This window comes from Sesamum indicum, linkage group LG12 (assembly GCF_026168435.1).
Source record: "Sesamum indicum cultivar Baizhima isolate 11 linkage group LG12, ASM2616843v1, whole genome shotgun sequence".
Taxonomy (NCBI): domain Eukaryota; kingdom Viridiplantae; phylum Streptophyta; class Magnoliopsida; order Lamiales; family Pedaliaceae; genus Sesamum; species Sesamum indicum.
This window is the reverse complement of record NC_142668.1, coordinates 3614091-3634257: the sequence shown is the minus strand read 5'-3', so window position 1 is coordinate 3634257 and position 20167 is coordinate 3614091. Positions and strand designations below refer to the sequence as shown.

Here is a 20167-nt window from a genome sequence, read left to right as displayed (position 1 = left end):
ATGAAGTCCAGTCCATTGATGCCTGTGAAGAGTTTTAAATCAGTCAAAAGATGATTGTGGGGCCTAATTTGTTGGCTACAACTCCTCCAATTGGGATGGGACTTCTAAGGTCCAATCCACTATGACCAAGTTGGAGCGTATTGAGAAGGAGATTGTGGAATTGAAGGAACAAAGAACAAGCTTGTGTGCTACTTTGAAGGGATAAAAGCAACGTAGCCATAATCTCAAGCCAAAGTTCAAGAGATCGAGGTAGACATTGCAGCACTTGAAAATACCAACCTGTTGAATGATGCAATAGTTGAGAACTTGGAGTGTTCAAGAGCAAATTTGGAAGTCCTCAAGGAAGACTTGAAGAGAGTTTAAATCCTTTCACTTGAGATTTATTTAGAATTTTGTCTCTTCTTGAGTTTCCTCTTTTTTTTTTTTTGTTTTGCCCTCATATCTTGAATGAGATTACATAATAGAATCTTTTTTTTCTTTATCATGCAATGTTTGAGCATATTTTGATATTTTCCATATCCACAATTTCATATGAGAAACAAAGACATTTTATATGTTATGACTGAACTTAAAATCTAAGCTCCCTATGTACCTCATCAAGAAGATCAAGTCATTATATAGTTCAAAGTACAAATTATTTATTTGGAGACGGGAAGGCTATTCACAGTTATACTCATGTGGGCCAGGACTGTTTTGTTTTCTTTTCCGCTCAAGCGTAGTATTATTTTAAGAACTTCCCATTTATCGAGCCTACACAAGCTGTCTTAAGCGATTAACTTGTACGGGTCATTTGTATAGGCTTTTTTGACAACATCCGGCTCATCCCATCTTGATGTAAATTTGCTCCCCACCTGAGGCCTGGTAATCATCAATCCAATGATTTTGTCACACACATGAGCTATGGTATTTGTAGACCCATCATGGCTGCTATCACTGCTGTTGATATAATTAGATGATGACACACTTTCCCTAACATCTTCATCGTATGACTTTGGCTCTTTGGAGGGAAAAACCTCTTTTTTTTTCTTAGCGTCCTCAATATAGTACTTACCGTCGGCAAAGTGCGACTCAACTTCGGTAAAACGTTTGCTATCACCAAGCACCTTCCTTACTATACTGTATTGATAATATCTAAAGCGTTGATGCCATGTTGAAGGAACCACAAACTTTTCATGCAATCAAGGTAAACCTAGAAGTTTTGGAGTCTATGACATGAAACAATGCGATCAATACCATGTCATCTATCAATAATTCTATTCTTACAATACCACTAGCTTTTTGTCCTCCTTCATTAAAGCTTTGGATCATAAGGTAACTGTTTGAGAGTTCATCCATGGGGACCCTAATTCCTTCAAAGTCCATAGAGATAAAATAGTAATCGTAGAGTCTCCGTCAATCAATATTCTATTCATCTTTTGATCACGAGCGTACCTAGCCACGAATAAGGGGAGGTTATGAGGTTTAGATCCAAGAAGCCAATCTTCATCTGTGGATGTAGTTGTGGACATACACTCATCAGCATTAGAGGAATCTTTCTTTTCAAGTAGGCCATCCTCCTTGATTGTATGCGTGGTACTGCATGAAGCCCTTTTGCCTTCAATTCAACCACACTTGGTTGACACAAGATTTGTTGTTGTAGAATCCTCTTCAAGAGAAATTTACCTTGGCGGGCCAATTGCATAACCTTGTCCTTGAACATGAAACAGTTTTGTATTTAATGTCCAACTAGTCGATGGCATTTGTAGTATTTTGGATCATATATTTGTCTGGCTTCTTCATGCCTCTTCCAATTCAAGTAATTCAATGAGATTGGCCTCTAATAAGTCACCAAATATGCCGGGCACATTGGAGTCAAGGAATGGATACTGCTTTTCTTGCATTTTATTCAAATTTAATTTTCTTTGTGGATTCTCTTGAGGACCACTATTGTTTGGGACGCCATTCATTTTCTTGCTCCGGAGCTTGAAGGGTGCCACATTTATTGCCACAGTCTCCTTTTTTTGAGCTTCAGAATAAGGTTTGTCCCCTTTCTTTACTTCTTATTTCTCCTTAGTTTTGCGGGGTTCTTGAAATGGTGGTCCCTCAACTCCACTTGCTGTCTTACTTAACTCCATGTCATGTGCTCTAGTAGCTAACTCTTCGAAAGATTTAGGTAAGATTCTTTAAAGAATGTAACAAAGGCTCCAATAAATCCCTTGAATGCAGATCTCAATGTCAGGAGTTTCAGATAATTGATCTTTGCAATTAAGGATTAAATTCCTCCACCTATTGATATAATCAACGACTAGTTCTTCTTTCCATTGATGAGTAATCTCAATCATGCTGATAGTTCGTCGAGTGCTATAGAAGCGATTGAGAAATTCTTACTCTAACTATTCCCATCCATCAATTGAGCCAGCTTCCAAGTTAGTGTACCAGTCAAACGCATTGCCTTTCAGTGATCGAACAAACTGTTTGACTATGTGATCACCATATGTTCCCGCATTATTCCACGTATCAACAAAGTGAGCTACATGCTGCTAGGATTGCCCTTGCAATCAAATTCTTGGAACTTTGGTGTATGATAACCCATCGGCATCTTCATGTTGCCAATCCTTTGAGTGTAATGCTTGGAGTTAGTAAGGGATGACTTTGAACTTCCCTCAATTTTGCTTCTGATGGTTCCCTCAACGAATTGTTTTAGTTGCTCCATAGGATTCAATCCGTCAAAATAAAATTTGAAACTCTTTTGCAGACTTATCCCTCTCAATATAATATTGTTTTGTGGATGCCTCTGCTTCATCATGAGCGTCAACTCGTTCACCTATGATTTGACTTGTGTCAACTTTATCTGTCTTGTTAATCAATTTAGCTATTTGAGCATCTTGCTCTTGGACACGCTTTGTAAGTCCCTTAATGGCTCTTGTCAGACTTCCAAGTTGTTCCTTTATAGTTGTAGCATTCGTCACCATAATCAGAGCCACATTTGTTATAAAGGAATAGGTAAACATGGAACAAAGAGAGGACGGAGGAGATTTATTCTATCATCTTCACTTGCATGGCTAGGTAAGCCTATGCCCTTATGGACATACTCAGTAAGAGAAGTTATTTGGGAAGATTCTTTGAGTTTCTTTGACACTAGAGCTCGAAGACTTTTAGATGGCAAGTTTTAAATTGACCGTCTTTGAAGTTCCTTGACTATCAGTTTAAGTGCTTTTGCTCTTTGATGAAGGGAACAAATCAAGGGTACAAAATGTCTCACTGGGAGTGCTAAAATCTGTGAGTGCTAAATTTTATTGTGTTGGGAAAATCAAAATATAAATAAATTATCACAAATAAAAAATATTTGGATTAAGATATCAAATTGAGTACAATCTCTATTATATCCTTTGATTTCAAAAGTAGTATTTGTAAAACTTGACAAATTCAAAGGGTAATCTCCACGAGATCTCCTTTGTACTTGAATTTGAATTTCTATAACATTAATTTGATGGATCACACTTGTAATCCTGAATTAAAAGCTGTTTGACTTGAAATTTGATGATTTGAAAGGGAATTTTCCATTTGGATCTTCTTGAGAGTATACAGTAAAACCTCTATAAATTAATACTCTATAAATTAATAAACTCTCTAAAATAATAAAATCTTCCGGTCCCGACTTGGGCCTTTGTAAAAAATTATTAAATTTGATAAGATAATAAGATAATAATTTTTCAAAAAATTCCTTTACAAATATTAGGTCCCATTAAAACTCTAAATTAATAATTCATAAATATTATAATTATAAATATTATGGTAATTTGCTCAATTACGAAGTCTGTAATGCTTTACGCATTGGACCATTCATGGATGATTTTGCGATGCTTTTAGATGAGAAGATATGGTTGGGTGTGTTATGAATTATTTAATTTTCATATTGAGATTTATATAGTATATGTTTCATTCATCATAACCTGAATATATTTAATTGACTATAATAGTTATTTAAGTGCAACGAATTAATGTAAACATGTATGTTTAAGTAATTCCAATGAATTGATACATGCGTCTATAAATATAATAGTTAATTGTATAAAATGAATTGATATTTTACATGAATATATTTAATTAATTACAGAAAATTAATTGATGCATGAATATAATTAATGAAATATATGTGAATTCATTTATTTTCAGTATATATGTACTAAATTTGTTGAATTTAAAAAGTCTCTCTTTTAATTAATAAAATATTAATTTATCGATAAATTAATATCTCTCTAAATTAATAAAATTTCATGGTCCCAAGGTTATTAATTTATAGAGGTTTTACTGTATTTGGATATTGATAACGTTATTTCAAGAGCTTTGCACTAGTAATCCTGGGCTAAACACTACAATTTGTGGCGCAGCTTCGATAAAAGAATCGATCTCCGCCTTGAACGTTTTTGAATATTCTTGAATCTGAAAAACTTTGTAGTGAGAATTATTTACCTACTTCCCTTGCTTTCTCTTTTTTCTCTATCTCTATGTATTTTTTTAATAAGGTTTAATGACCCCTTTATATAGGTGTCAGAGAAGTAGAGTTGTGGTGTATCTGAATACCTTTTGTGTTATCTCTTTAAAATTTAATTTAAAGAGATAAATACATCATATATTTGAAATAATATGATTCGTCATTCTGACTTTTATATCTTTAATATTTGGATAATTTAAAGGCATAAATATCACATATATTTGTCTTGACTTGATTGGAGCATACATCAGTTGTCTACGTGGTGTGTTCTGATTGGCTAGAATCTTTGACTCATATGAAGCATAATTTGATTGGGCAAATTACTTTATTTTGACACTTGTGGACCGTTGATTTGATAACAAGATATATATTAAAATATCAATTGAATTAACTATATATATTTGAAATTAATTTAGTAAATTCCAAAATATATTTCAACTAAATGGATTTTCAAAAGAAAAAAAACGCTACTCAATTAATCAAATGACTATTAACTAACGAACTACTTAATAACTATTTATTTTGACTAACTAATAATCAAATAACTTAATAGATTTAGATAATTAGAAAAATTAAATGACAAAATTCATTGTCACTAAGAATACTTACAAAGTTATTTATTAATTATAACAGTTGAACTATTTTGTTAACCAAGGGGACTACATAGTTAACTAACTAAAGAATCAATAATAATTTGTTAGTGACTAAAGAAAATCGATTATTTATGAAAAACTATCGTACCGCTTCTCCACCACTGTTGGACATCCTCCTTTATGATCTTGTAACATCTTTTAGACATCCTGCTCTTTGATCTTGTTTTTTCCAGCCCAAAACTCATCTTTCTTTATCTAATAAGCTTTGCATTTGATCCCATGTTTAATTGAACAGTGATATTAAGATTTATTTTTTGAAATTTGATAGTCTTCCAAAATATAAAATCAATTTCGTCATTTTCATTCTTTTGTTGATCTGCGCCTTAATTCTAGTCACCGTACAATTTTCTCTCGATAACAACTTGATAAGCTTATGATTGGAAAGTTTAATTCAAGCCTCTGCAATTTTATACGCTTGCTTTCTTCCCCTGCATCAAGCAATAGATGACTTGTTGCAACCATCTACACTTACCCTGCAAGACTCCAAAATAAAGTTAGTTGCTGGGTGGATGGTCTTGTAGATATGTTGTAGAATTCTCTCGTTATCTTTTGGTCTCCTCTCATAGCACTTCATTCTTGGTAGGAAGCTTCATTTTAAGTTTCAAACATTGACACAACAACCTAAAAATTTGTTTAGTTCTAGCCTCCCCTCTACCATGTTATAACCAAACAAAAGGTTCATCTTCCAACAAGTATTTTAACATCATCGCCTTTCTTTTAGGTACTAATCCGAAAGATGTTGGGAAGTCAATCATACCTAATGGTATAACCTATGATCCTAGCAGTGTGGAAACTGGAAGAAGTGTTGCGACATCAAAATCTATTTTTCAGAGGACGATCAACAATATGATGTTCACTGAGCTTCCACTATCAACGAAGACCTTTGTTACCTCAAAGTTAGCTACATCCACTGAAATGACCATCTGGTCATTCTATGGCCATTTGGCATCTACTAGATTCCCATCATTAAAAGAAATACTTTATTGGTTTGCTAGACATTAATATTTCGTTTACTTCGATGATTGTATTATATGAATGATAGGATTATTCTTTATTAAATAAATAAATAAAAAACACTGTATAAATAGTTGGGTGTTTACTTCTATGTATTATCGAAACAGGAATATTTTATCAAGTGTTTATTTTGATGTATCCACATGCTTTTGGTAGAAAAATTACCTCTGAGCCCTTATTTTCAAAATTTAGAAGACAAAATGATAATAATAATAATAATGGTGGTGATGATGATAATAATAACAATAACAATAATCATCATCATCACCATTATTTTTATTATGAAATCAAATTTCAAGGGTACAATAGTCATTCATATTTGGTGCAACCTTGGAATTAATTTTTTACCACCTCCTAAGGTGGTATTAGTTATTTATGTGTAATAGTAATTAGTAGAGGGCTTTGGTTTTATACTGCCCTCCTATACAATAAAGTAAACACTACATTAACCTATACTACTTTTTTATACAAGCTTATACATCAAAGTAAACGAGGCTTAAGAAATTGATATGCCGGTCAACCACTTTTCATCATTCATGTATACCTCTTTCTTGAGCTTACTGAATCGCGGATAGTAGGTCCACTTGTGATCATGTATGACCCCTCTCTAAAGACGGTTATCATCTGTTTGCTTCAATGCTCCATCTCCTTTGGGCGGTTCCCTCCAACGTTGCTCTAGGGATTTAATTCTTAGACTCCATTTTTCCTGATTTAGTGTTGCTATCTAATGAACCTTTATTTGACAACCCGTTGTCACAAACTCTTTTAGACAACTTTGACGAATTAATCTTTTAATTTCATCTTTCAGTTGATAGCATTTTTCAGTAATCTGACCCCTATCCTTAAAGAAATGGCAATGCTCATGTGAGTATTTCCTACTTGGAGTGTCCCTATTCTTTTAGGGCCATTATGACATACAAAAATGTTAAATACCCATAAGAGCCCTCAACCTTCTGTCCATGAGCGACATAATTTATGAACCAGTGGATTGGTGGTGATCTTAGTTCTTCGGAATACCCCCACTCCCCCCTCCAGGAATTTCCTCTCTGCATTTATATTTTATTTTATCGGTTCCCTGTGATACCATTCTTTAGTGGATCATCTCTTCTTTTTGTAGATATAATTGTGCCTCCATAAAGTACTTCATTGACATGAAAAGAGTTAAGTGCCAATGCAAAACCAAATGTTCCCTTGTTTAGCCCATGCATTAGGACGTTAGTGGCTATCTCAATACAAAAATCTTGGACTTCTAGCATCTCGATGTCACATTTGTCCATGAAATTCATCCGTGACTCATTCTCTCTACTTTAAAGAAAATAGGTAAGTGGCTGATCTTTTGGTCTTCTTCTTGTTGGTGAATCGATACAATAACGTCTTGACGAACTAGTTGAACGAAACAATTGTTCCTTGTCCAATGAACTATTCTGATGCCCTATCGTGCAACACAGTGAACTAGCCGGTCACATAGCAGCCCAACGCAGGTTCATATTCCAGTCAGTAGAGCGAGCCTATCCTTCTTCAAAACTCCAAGAAAGGCCAAAGATTTCACTTGGGACGAGACAAACCAAAAAGATTTTTAGGAGTTGAGAACCTACTCCATTGAGCTGTCTTTACTTACTAAGCTAGTGCGTAGTGAGTAACTATACCTCTACCACATTGTAAGGCAGTAGTTGTGAGCTCCGTGCTCATTAAGGAGGAAGATGGGATTTAAAATAATATGTCAGTAATTTATTGCATAGGGCTAAAAAACGTTACCCTAAGGTGAAAAATTAGCATTTGCCTCTGTAATAACAGCTTAAAAGTTCCGACCTTCTTTTTATCACATTCTATTATTGTTTGTACTAATACCCCCTGCCCGTAATGATAGAAAAACTAAGACTTCAGGGAATGATCAAGTTGGCTGTAGAGCTCAGTGATTATGGCATCCCTTACCAGCCAAGAACGACCATTAAGGCCCAAGCACTCACAGAATTCATGTCCAAAGTAGCACCAGCTAAGGAAGATAAAGGAAAATGGGTACTGCACATAGATGGTTGCTCCACCTATTCTGGCAATGGAGTAGGAGTTGTGCTACCCAACCAAAAAGGAGGCAGTATCATAGTATCGCCAGCCTGAAATTACCGTCGCACTCCATAACGATCTAGGAGTGTTCCCTTGCTCCTCTCACTTTCCATTTATCTTTCTATATATGAGCATTGCAACATACATTGAGGACAATACATGTTCTAGGTGTGGGGAAAGCTTCATTATTTATTCTCGATTCATGGAAGTTATTGATCATTGATTATGTTGTTGATTTAGCAATGTGGTTTGGGGATTGATTTATTGTGAAAATTGGGAATTAGTTTCTGAAAAATTTGTATTTTTGTACTGAAACATACATTTGGACTTAATATGTCTTGACTGAAATGTGTGAATCATCCTGTGTGTTGGAAAATATTGATAGCCCAAGACCAAAAATAGGTAGGCCCAAGAACCCACTTGGACGGCCCAAGCCCAAGACCATGCCCACGACCCGACTTGACCGCCGACCCGATTTGACTTACAAATTAAATATAATTTGTCATAGCACCCTCTTTTCTACCGACTGTTGTTTTTCTTCTTCTTCTTCATTCACTGCGCCACCCTCGTTTTCTTCTCTTCTTCCTCTCGCGGTTTTCCCAAGTGTTTTGGGACGTTGTCACCGCCTCTCTCGGGCTGCCTTTATATGGTGGTCGATTCGTGGTTTGGGTAACTTAGTGTGTGCAAGAACTAAGTGTGAAAAGGGACTTTTGTGGCGAAAGGGCTTTGTGCCGCTTGAGCAACATTGGGTATTATTTAAGGCTGCCGATCTTAGTGATCGTGAGTAAAGCCTAAGAATTGGACCTGGCTCTTTGACTCTTCGATTAACCGATTATTTCTGCTGCTTTATGTTTATGTAATTTTCGCTTAATATCTTGTACATCTGTGTATTATTTCTATAATAATATTTAGGGCTCACCCACCCAACAGTGGTATCAGAGCCACGGGTGCTCTGATCTTGAAGACCCATGGTAACATCTAACTATCTTTGTTTTTCGATTAGCAATTTTCTGTGAAATTTTCGGGCTGATTTCTTACGATATTTCTTGCTGAAATTGCTGTCTTTTGGTGTTGAATTACTGTTGTTTTTTTGGCTAAAATTGCTGCTTTTGATGCGATAATTGCTGCTGAATTGGTGTAAAATTATTGCACGTTTTTGCTGTTTTTTAGGGCAAAAATTATTGTTTTTATATTGTTGTTTTGCTGCTGTTTTTTCAGTGTTTTTAGCCAACAAAATCTGCTGAAAAGAAGTTGCTGAAATTGTTGTTTTCCCACTATCAGATGGGGAAAATTTATGTGATAATATCTCTAAATATTTCTGTGGTTAGACGATTTTTTTCTGTTGTAAATTTCCAAGGATGTAATTGTTATTTTCGGAATTATTTTGCTTAGTGTAAGATATGATACAATATTAAATCCGTTAAGTGCATTTGTTGAAATATTGTTACCAATTTGGATGTTTATACTGTTAAAGTTGAGGCTTATTCCCGCTAATCCCTCACCTGGCCGGACCCTTGAGGTCGCGGGTATCTGGTCAAGGTTTGGCTTGGGAATCCTTAGTTTTCTCTTCATGTATGCTATGTGCAATTTTACGCTAAGTGCATTATTATTGAAGAACATGTTTTTTGGCTTTATGCCCATAAAAGCTATGTACACTTGTGTTGTGAGTGATATTATTGTTTAGTGCATTAAGTAATGTTCCTTCGTGGATATTGTTTAGTCTTTGTGTCATTAGCCTGAGTGGCTAAATGTTTTTAAAAAATAGCTTATGTGGATGTCTAATTAACCTTAGTGATTTTATGAACAAGTCTAAGTGGTTCGATGAAGCTATATGATTGCGTGTCTTTGTGACATTGCTTTGGTGGCAATTTTAGCCTATGTGGTTGTGTAATTGTGCCTTAGTGGCCGTATATGAATGCCTAAGTGGCTAGTTGAGTTCTTTGTGTGCCTTGGTGGCGTGAATTAGCCTAAGTGGCTGATTGAGCCGTAGTGGCTGTTTGATTTAGCCTTGGTGGCTATGGGTTTATATCATCGCTATCTGCTTGGTGCTTGCTGTGTGCTATGCTTTGTGTATGAAATATCATAAGTCAAATACTGTTACTAGCATCTTTGTTTTGCAAGTAAAAACGGCTATGATGAATGCTAGATCCGTTTAACTTCTCCATTTGGGCCTTTGCTCTTTTTTGGGTTCTGGTCCAAGGGGGAATATGTTGGAAAATATTGATGGTCCATGACCAAAAATAGGTAGGCCCAAGAACCCACTTGGACGGCCCAAGCCCAAGCCCACGACACGACTTGACTCACCGACCCAGTTTGACTTACAAATTAAATATAATTTTTCATAGCACCCTCTTTTCTACCAACTGTTGTTTTTCTTCTTCTTCTTCATTCACTGCACCGCCCTCGTTTTCTTCTCTTCTTTCTCTTGCGGTTTTTCCATGCTTTTTGGGACTTCGTCACCGCCTCTCTCGGTCCGCCTTTATATGGTGGTCGATTCGTGGTTTGGGTAACTTAGTGTGTGCAAGAACTAAGTGTGAAAAAGGAGCCTTTGCGGCCAAAGAGCTTTGTGCGGCTTGAGTAACCGTGGATTTTATCTTAAGGCTGCTGATCTTAGTGATCGTGAGTAAAGCCTAAGAATTGGATCTGGATCTCTGAGCCTTCGATTGACCGATTATTTCCGCTACTTTATGTTGATGTGATTTTCACTTAATATCTTGTACACCTTTGTGTATTATTTCTGTAATAATATTAAGGGCTCACCCACCCAACACTGTGTAACCTTTGAATTCTTTTATTGCAGCCTTGTGACCTTCGTGGGCTTATATGGATTTTTTTGTTTAAGTTTAGATAAGTAAGAGAAACTGGCGAAAGAAGCATGCTTTGTTTGTGTGCAATGTGCCCCATTGGTTGCATTAAACGAATGCAAAAATTAACACAATGATCCTAGTTGTTAGCTTTTGATCCAAAAGCACTTCCACTTAAATAGTGCTCATACAAATCTATCGATTAAGGGAATCAAAAGAGTGTGTTCATTCTAGAATTTGTTTGTATAACGCATTTGAGATCACATTTTTCAACATTTGTGTATAAAAGTGATAAGGGCAATTAGGAATAGCCAATTTGACCTTCAAAAGAGCTTACTTGGACTTCCCCTATTAAATCTTATTTGAGCCTTGGCCTTTTTTCTTCTTGGTAAAGCTTCAAGACAATTTATCCCATTATTGGTTGTTTCCTAAAGTGATTTTTGTACCCATACAAGGGAAATTTATTGGCTTAGTTACTTCAAAGTTTGACATAAAAAGAAGTGGAGGAAGTGATTGAAGTTGCATATAAGGAAACATTAGTAGCACCAATCGAAAGAAAAAAAATTGAGAGAAAAAGAAAGAAGAATGAAAACAGAAAAAAAGGAGTTTTAGTCTAATGCACTTGAATCGATGATGGAAAGAAGGAGATTTGGAAAGGTAAGCAACTAAGTTGACATTATCCTATTCTATTTTACGAGCCACAAGTTGATCTTATCTTTTTTCCATTCTTTGTCTCAAGCCTCATTACAACCCATGTAAAGATATTTTGATCAAGCACTAATTCGCATTTTGGTGGAGATTCGATTGACAAGTAAACATATGGCAAAGACATTTTATGTCTTGATATGAGTGCAATCTAAATTCTTAAACACTTTTGAGTGACTAGAGTGACCTTGTGTAAGGATGTTGAGATTTGTTTCAGCCGATTTTGATAAAGTCAATAGGATAATGAGTTAAAGGTTATTCTACAAGTGTTTGTTCTCAGATTATTAAGACATATTTACTTAAGTAATATACTTTAAGTGACATGAGAAATATTTGAGCGGTGATACATGGATAACTAGCGTATTTTAAATTGAGACATAACTAAGGACAAGCATGGTCTCGATGTAGGGGTATTTGATATGATTCTACTCACTACTCTTATTTGTGCTTATCTTGCGTATTTGGAATAATTTTATTGCATATATTATTTTAATTATTTACTTTGGTATATAGGAGTGACAAAGTTGAGTTTTGATTAAAAAAGTTAAAAGGGCCTAATTTGACTCAAATAAATTGAAAGGGGAATGAATGATACAATTAAGCTAAAGGTGCCATATTCAATGATCCCTCAATCTCCCAACTTCTATCATCTCCCTTTCTCCCCATAGTTTATGTTTTCTCGTTAGGACTTTAGATTTTCTCATACACATTATATGTAACTAATTCTCTTTTCTAATTTAATGGAAACATTGAACCATTTTATTATGTTGTGGGGTCTTGTGCATATCTGAGTTCTCCAAATATTTCTTATGTTGATTATAGTGGTAGCTTTGGGAAAATGATTCGCTATTAATTTTCCTGTTACTATCGGTGAACTGTGATTGCCATGAATGATTGGTACGAGGACCAAGCAAATGAAGTATGTGCTTTGAATTATTTATTTCTAGGGATAAGAAAATTAGGTTTGATAGTTGCAACTAACTCAGTTATTTGATCTAGGTTTAACTGATTTCATATATGCAAAATCTTATTATCAAATTGATATAGAATGCTATCGAGACAGTGAATGAGATAATAAATTTTGAAGTTAACTATTTGTGACCAAGGATGAACGTGATAATTGGGTGATACACTCCCTTTGACTAGAATTCATCTCTCTTGATTTTATCCTAATTATTTATTCTTGCTTTTGGTTTAGTTTAAAATAGTTGCTAAATCCCAAAATCCCCTTTTTTGGTTACCACAACTCAGGTTAAGAAGTCAACACTTAGTTTTCTTGGAATCCGTGGTTCCAGTACTACTGCTATAGTTGTACGATTTGTAATTAGTTTTAACAGTTTTGGCAATCGATCGATGGGCTACGTGATGATGACCATGTGGCATGATCTTATGAATCCCAACTGAATTCGTACGTGATGAGGGTGTCACGAGGAGATGCTGATTAGAAAAAAATTTTGCTGGTTGGTCGCGTACAAGATCGCAGATCGATGCGAGAAAAAGACATGAACAAGATCACAGAGTCAGATCGCAGGATCGCACGGGGCACATTGTGGCTTGATGACGTCTGAAATCGGGCCCCATGAACCCGAATCCGACCCATATTATCCATCGGACAGGTGTCCACCGGGAAAATAGCTGAGTCATTGCATGGATGAGCCTGAAGCAAACACCTGTCCAACAGGAGGGTCCCATCTTCAATCGCTTATAAATACCCCAAGTCCACACTGAGAGAAGGTACATTGTTCATCTACACTTATATTTTAGATCGCCGAATTTTACTTTCGATCTCAGCATCTGACTTAGGCATCGGAACATCGTCGTCGGGGCGATCCCAACTAGCTTTGTGTTCTGTTTCCAGATAACAGGTCCAAATCGGTGACGTGGGTGGTCGAGATCATTGATCAAGGTTAAACGTGATCAAGGCGGATCAGTTTGGCGCCGTCTGTGGGAACGATTTTGGAGATAAAACATAAATCCTAAAACATGGAAAGATCGGAAGGTGGTAGGCGGGCTATTGAGGAGACCCCGAGGGTGGGGAATGAAAGGATAGTCCAATTGACATAAGGAAAATTACAACGAATGATGGAGGAAGCTAGCAGAAATGCCATTTTGGCATATGAAAGAAGAACACAACCCGCTGAAAATGAAAATGCCCGACGGAGAGTAATACGAGACAGAGAGACCGAGCGGATTTTTGAGGGGATGAGTAGGAGAGCTCCCGAGAGGAGACGCGCGGCCATCCCTTCTGAAGTGGGGTCTAGTTCGCAAGGTGGATGGCGTAGACGAGAACCCGCGATCTCGAGAGCCGATGTTGACAGTGTAGGCAGACAGATCCATTTGCTGGGGAAACAGATTGATGAATTGAAGCGAAGAGGAGAATTAGTTACTCAGAACAAACACTCTCCGTTTTGTAATAGAATTCTGAGTGAAATTGTAAGTGCGACTTTTAAAATGCCGGATTTACCAAAATATGACGGTCTGAAGGACCCGCAAGAGCATGTGTCCACATTTGATTTAGTAATGAATCTTTATGGACAAACGGACCCTATTAAAGCAAAACTATTCGTGACTACCTTAACGGGGAAGGCGCAAGAGTGGTTTATGAGTTTGCCGGTGGGTAGCATTGAATCACACGAACAGTTGGTGTAGAAATTCGTTTTTCATTTTGCGAGCAAGAGAAAGCAAAAGAGATCAGCGACCTATTTATTCACTATCAGGCAGAAAGAAAATGAGACCTTAAAAAATTTTATGGGGAGATTTAATAACGAGACTCTGGAGGTCCAAGATTTAAGTATTGACATGATGGTGAGCATCCTTATTCACGGGTTGAAGAAATGACCTTTCGCCTCTACTCTGGCAAGAGACCGCCAACCAATGTGGAACAATTGATGCGCTTGGCACAAAAATATATTAACGAAGAAGAAATGAATGCTATGAAAGATGGGGAGTGGTTAGGTGCTGGAAGGACTCGCGACCACGAATCTGGGAAAGATCCGAGGCAAAACGCTGATCGCACTCGCGACCCTCCATACTGACCAAAATACCACCGGTACACACCCTTGAACAGTACCCGAACAAAGGCGTTGTTGAGTGTAGAGAAGTCAGATATGTTAAAATGGCCCCGCCATACGAGATTCACGAGAGTGTTATCAATTGAAAGACCAGATTGAGAGGCTGATAAGACAAGGGTATTTTAAAGAGCTAGTGTTAAAATTTCGTGCTGAGGAAACTGTGGTTCGGAGAAGTAGATCTAGGAGTCCCGACAGGAGGCAAGACAAAGGGAAAGGTGTGCTAAAAGAAGCTAATCTGGGAAGTAATGCGCCTGTGAAAGGCATAATCTATACTATCGCAGGAGGGCCAGAAGGGGGTGATTCTGGGAGATCTAGAAAGCGGCAGAATAGAAATGTTCAGCGTGATCAACTGATTGCAAATATTGAGCAGAGGAGGAAATTACGTTTGGGAACAAGGATGTGGCAGGAAGAGTGGGGTCGCAAAACGATCCTATGGTGATCAGACTCGATATAGCCAACTTTACCGTCCGGAATGTTCTGATTGATAATGGAAGTTCAGCGGATATCATCCTCCGGGATGTTCTTGTCAAGATGGGGTTAGAAAACGCGGAGTTAGAACCTGTGAGAACCCCGCTAGTTGGGTTTGGTGGCACTGAGATTGTGCCATTGGGAACCCTAGATCTACCTGTGTCTATGGGAGAAGAACCTCGAAGAAAAACGCTGATGATCAAATTCTTAGTTGTAGACACGCCCTTTGCATATAATGTAATCCTTGGAAGACCTGGGCTGAATGCATTCCGAGCAATAGTGTCTACGTACCATCTGAAAATAAAATTTCCAACGAGAGCTGGAATAGGTGAGGTGATTTGCGACCAGGAAGAAGCGCGTAAATGCTATAACTTATCCCTGAAAAATGGTGAAAGCACGGATAAAAGGAGAAAATTAGATGTTATTGAAGGAGGAGACCAGATACCTGAAGAGAAAACCGAAAGAATTCGGCCGGCTGAGACTCATAAGATTGTAGAGGTGATCCAGGGAGATCCCTCTAAAACTACCAGGATAGGGTCGCACTTGGGCGAGCAATTGGGAACCATGATGGTATCGTTACTAAGGAGAAATGTTGATGTTTTCGCATGGAGCTCGTCTGATTTCGTAGGTGTGGCACCGGAAGTGACTGTTCACAGGTTAAACGTAGACCCTACCATGCGACCTGTGCAACAGAAGAAGAGAAACTTCAGCGCGGAGAAAAACCAGGTGATCAGGGAAGAGGTAGAAAGGCTGTTAAGTGCAGGGTACATTACCGAAGTCCAATATACAGATTGGCTATCCAACGTTGTGGTAGTTCCTAAGCCAGGAGGAAAATGGAGAGTTTGCATCGACTTCACAGATTTGAACAAAGCATGCCCAAAGGATCCATATCCACTTCCTCGAATTGATGGATGCTTACCAGGGCTACCATCAAATTTTCATGGCAGAAGACGATCAGAGCAAGACTTCATTTGTGACGGAAAGGGGAATATATTGCTATAAGGTGATGCCCTTTGGGCTGAAGAACGCAAGAGCCACTTACCAGCGCCTAGTGAACAAGATGTTCGAAGATCAGATCGGGAGAACTATGGAGGTTTATGTTGACGATATGCTGGTGAAGAGCTCGAGGTCGCGGGATCATATAGTTTACCTTGAACAAACCTTTGCAACGCTCAGGAAATTCAGAATGAAGTTGAATCCAATGAAGTGCACCTTTGGAGTGACAAGAGGAAAATTTCTGGGCTATCTAGTCAGCGAACGTGGAATTGAGATGAACCGCGAGAAAATAGAAGTAATACTGAAGCTGAAGTCGCCAACCAACGTTAAAGAGGTCCAGAAATTTACTGGTAAGCTTGCTTCTCCCAATCGTTTTATTTCAAAATCCTCGGATAGAAATCTACCTTTCTTTAAAGTGTTGAGAAAGACCAAGAATTTTGAGTGGACGGATGAGTGTGAACAAGCGTTTCAAGACTTAACAACATACCTGCGCTCACCACCGCTACTAGCAAATCCGAAGGGAAATGAGGTGTTGTATGTATACCTGGCTGTTTCGGAGAGTGCAGTTAGTTCGGCTTTGGTTAGAGAAGAAGAGGGGGTTGCAGAGTCTGATATATTATGTGAGCAGGATGTTGCACGAAGCAGAGAAAAGGTATGCGCAGATCGAGAAGCTAGCACTTGCGCTTATTGTAACAGCCCGTAAACTGCGACCTTATTTCCAAGGTCATCGCATAGTCGTCCTAACCAATCATCCGCTCCGTAATGTATTGGCGCGACCAGAAGCCTCAGGTAGGCTTGTGAAGTGGGCAGTAGAACTGGGAGAATTTGATATCGAATATCAAGCCCGTACGGCGTTGAAAGGACAAATATTAGCAGATTTCATGGTTGAGCTCATTGGTGAGCCTGAGATTGGGCCCAGGCTAGATAAGTGGATGTTGCACGTTGACGGATCCTCTAATGCGGGAAATGGAGGAATCGGGATATTGATACAAGGTCCGAAAAATGTAGAGATCGAGGTCGCAGCACGACTATCTTTTTCGATCACCAATAATGAGGCTGAATAAAAGCTCTTATCATGGGTTTGGAGTTGTCACTAGAAGCGGGTGCGAAAGATCTAGAAGTTTTCACAGATTCACAACTTGTTGCTTTACAGATAGAGGGGACTTATGAGACCAAAGAAGAGCGCATGATATTGTACCACACCAAAGCAAAATCCATAATGTCCAAATTTAACAAGTGTCAGGTGCATCAAATCCCACGACATGAAAATGACAAAGCCGATTCATTATCGAAGTTTGGGGCTACTCTATCAGGAATTAGAGATCGTAAGATTACAGTGATGGTCAAGGAAACATCCGCGATCGCCGAAGGTGTTGATGTTAATACGGTGAGCGAAAAGGCATCATGGAAGGATGAAATTGTTCGATACTTGAAAGAGGGAATTTTACCGGCTGATTCCATTGCTGCACGGAGATTGAAAGCAAGAGCAGCTCGTTTCACATTGGTTGATGAACAGTTATACAAGAGGACCATAGAAGGACCCTTGTTGAAATGTCTTGATCCGGAGAAAGCTGAATACGTGATGATGGAAATTCACGAAGGAAGTTGTGGAAATCACTCTGGAGGAAGGTCATTAGCATAAAAAGTTATCAGACAATGGTATTTTTGGCCAACCCTGGTGAAAGACATGAAGAATTGGTCAAGAGATGCGAGGCCTGTCAAAAGTTTGCAGCACAAATGCATGCACCAGGGACCCAAATGGAAGCAGTTAAGATCGCTTGTCCCTTCGATCAATGGGGGATAGACATCTTAGAACCTTTCCCCACCGCGCGATCTCAGAAAAAATTCATTGTGGTGGCCGTGGAGTATTTTCTAAATGGGTAGAAGCAGAGGCTGTAGCTAAGGTGACGGAGGGCAATATGATCGAATTCATATGGAAGAATATCATATGCCGATTCGGGGTCCCTAGAGTTTTGATTTCAGACAATGGCACTCAATTCCAAGGGAAGAAAATCACAAATTGGTGTAAAGAGCTGAAGATTCAGCAAAACTTCAATGCAGTAGGACATCCGCAATCGAATGGGCAGGTCAAGGTCGTTAACAGGACCATCCTTCAGCATTTGAAAACAAGGTTAAGTTCTAAAGGGTCATGGTTGGATGAATTACCTGGAGTCTTGTTGGCATACCGAACCACACCTAGATCCTCAACAGGTGAAACTCCTTTTTGCCTTGTATTTGGTACTGAAGCTCTTATTCCTACAGAGATAGGCGAGGAATCACATCGAGTGACTATGTATGACCCTGCAACCAATCACGAGGAGCGCTTGTTGGACTTGGAGGTGATCGAAGAAAAAAGAGAGGTCGCATACGCAAAAATGCTACATCATAAGGGCTTGATGATGAAAAGTTACAACAAAAAATTGAGGCCCAGAAAATTCCAAGTTGGAGACCTCGTTCTGAAGAAAGTAGAGGTCTCAAAGCATGTGGGGAAGCTTGACCTGGGCTGGGAAGGACCCTATAAAGTTACAGAGATCAAACGGAGAGGCACCTACCGCCTGCAAGATATGGATGGTTGAGATCTACCCAGACCATGGAACGTTCAAAACTTGAAAAAGTTCTATGCGTAATTGTGAGCTTGTAAAAGGTCAAAGAGATCGCTTTTGTACCTGAGAAAGGTCAAGTTTTAGGTTGATGAAAAGTCATGTATACTGTATCTAAACAAGATCGCTGGCATATATAAATATCGTGTTCTTTTTTCGCAATTATCTTGTTGAGCATTTAGTTTCTGTTTAATTCTTGAATCTGCAAAAGATCACAGGATCTGAAAAAGATCATTCGATCTGAAAAAGATCGTATAATCTGCAAAAGATCACAAGATCTGAAAAAGATCATTCGATTTGAAAAAGATCGTAGAATCTGCAAAAGATCACAAGATCTGAAAAAGATCACAAGATCTGAAAAAGATCATTCGATCTGAAAAAGATCGTAGAATCTGCAAAAGATCACAAGATCTGAGAAAGATCGTAAAACCTGTAAATGATCATTCGATCTATAAAAGGCGCGACCTGTGGAAGTACTTGGAAAACATTGCATTGGTGTCAGATCCAAATATTCGAGAACATTGTTTACACATCTTTCGAATAATTAGAAGTACTATCATGCATTGAATTGTTGGAATTGATAAATATGGCCAAAATTCCAAAATCATTACAAAATATGCGATCAAAAAGCATGAACAGTCAAAATGTGATTGATTCTCTAACCCTTGATTTATACAAAAAATTCAGTATTTGCAGGAATTCTGGTCACAAGGTCGAGCGATCGAGCTCATTCATCCATGGCCTCCACCTCATCCATTAAGCTCGCAAACTCAGTTCCTTCAATCTGAGGAGACGGCTCTACAGGGTATGGTTGGAAGTTCTCATCCACGAAGGGGTTGAGTTGGTTCTGGTCGAACCCTTCAGCAAATGCCTCTAATTTATTGGCTTGAGCCTTGCACTTGTTGAAGCCCTGCGTCATGTAGATGCTCGCCTTGTTCTCGACCGCAGTATCGAAGACTGGAGTCTTCAAGAAATCTCGGGCTCCTTCCAACCTAGCACTGCGAACTCGAGCATCAAACTCAACAGAGTTCAAGAACTCCTCCCGACCTTCTGTGCGACCTTGAATGAGACCTGCTTCTTGACCAGCAGAAAAGCCAGACCTTTGGCCCTTTTCACGCGCCCTGGCAACCTCGGCACCATGGGATTCCATGATCTCCTTCAACCGAGCGACCTCCGCCTCTAAACCTGTCTTCACCTCATCAAGACGCCGGCGCTCCTCTCCCCATTCCTTCTCTTTCGCTTGGAAGTCACTTCAGATCTCCCGGTATTTTTCTTAAGCCTCCTGGCGACGCTTGCAGAGGACGGTGCATTTTAGTGACAA

The 20167-nt window shown here is 38.4% G+C and overlaps 2 protein-coding genes across 3 annotated transcripts; both read left to right on the top strand.

The window, feature by feature from the left end:
- Window positions 1-8707: 8707 nt before the first annotated feature.
- Window positions 8708-19008, top strand: LOC110013285 (uncharacterized). 2 transcript variants are annotated; one of them, XM_020699436.2, is made up of 2 exons: window positions 8708-13445; window positions 13570-19008. In XM_020699436.2, exon 2 carries the CDS (start codon window positions 15215-15217, stop codon window positions 16250-16252), a length of 1038 nt encoding a protein of 345 aa, XP_020555095.1. In that variant the 5' UTR covers window positions 8708-13445; window positions 13570-15214; the 3' UTR covers window positions 16253-19008. The 2 variants fall into 2 exon arrangements, with proteins under 2 accessions (XP_020555095.1, XP_020555094.1); XM_020699435.2 differs by having other exon boundaries at window positions 13551-19008.
- Window positions 17322-17888, top strand: LOC148784642 (uncharacterized). The gene has a single exon (XM_088876492.1). The coding sequence runs from the start codon at window positions 17322-17324 to the stop codon at window positions 17886-17888; it is 567 nt and encodes a 188-aa protein (XP_088732618.1).
- Window positions 19009-20167: the final 1159 nt, after the last annotated feature.

Coding starts and splice junctions, on each gene's coding strand:
- LOC110013285 (XM_020699436.2), top strand. CDS start 15,215: ATGGTGATCAGACTCGATATAGCCAACTTTACCGTCCGGAATGTTCTG.
- LOC148784642 (XM_088876492.1), top strand. CDS start 17,322: ATGGGTTTGGAGTTGTCACTAGAAGCGGGTGCGAAAGATCTAGAAGTT.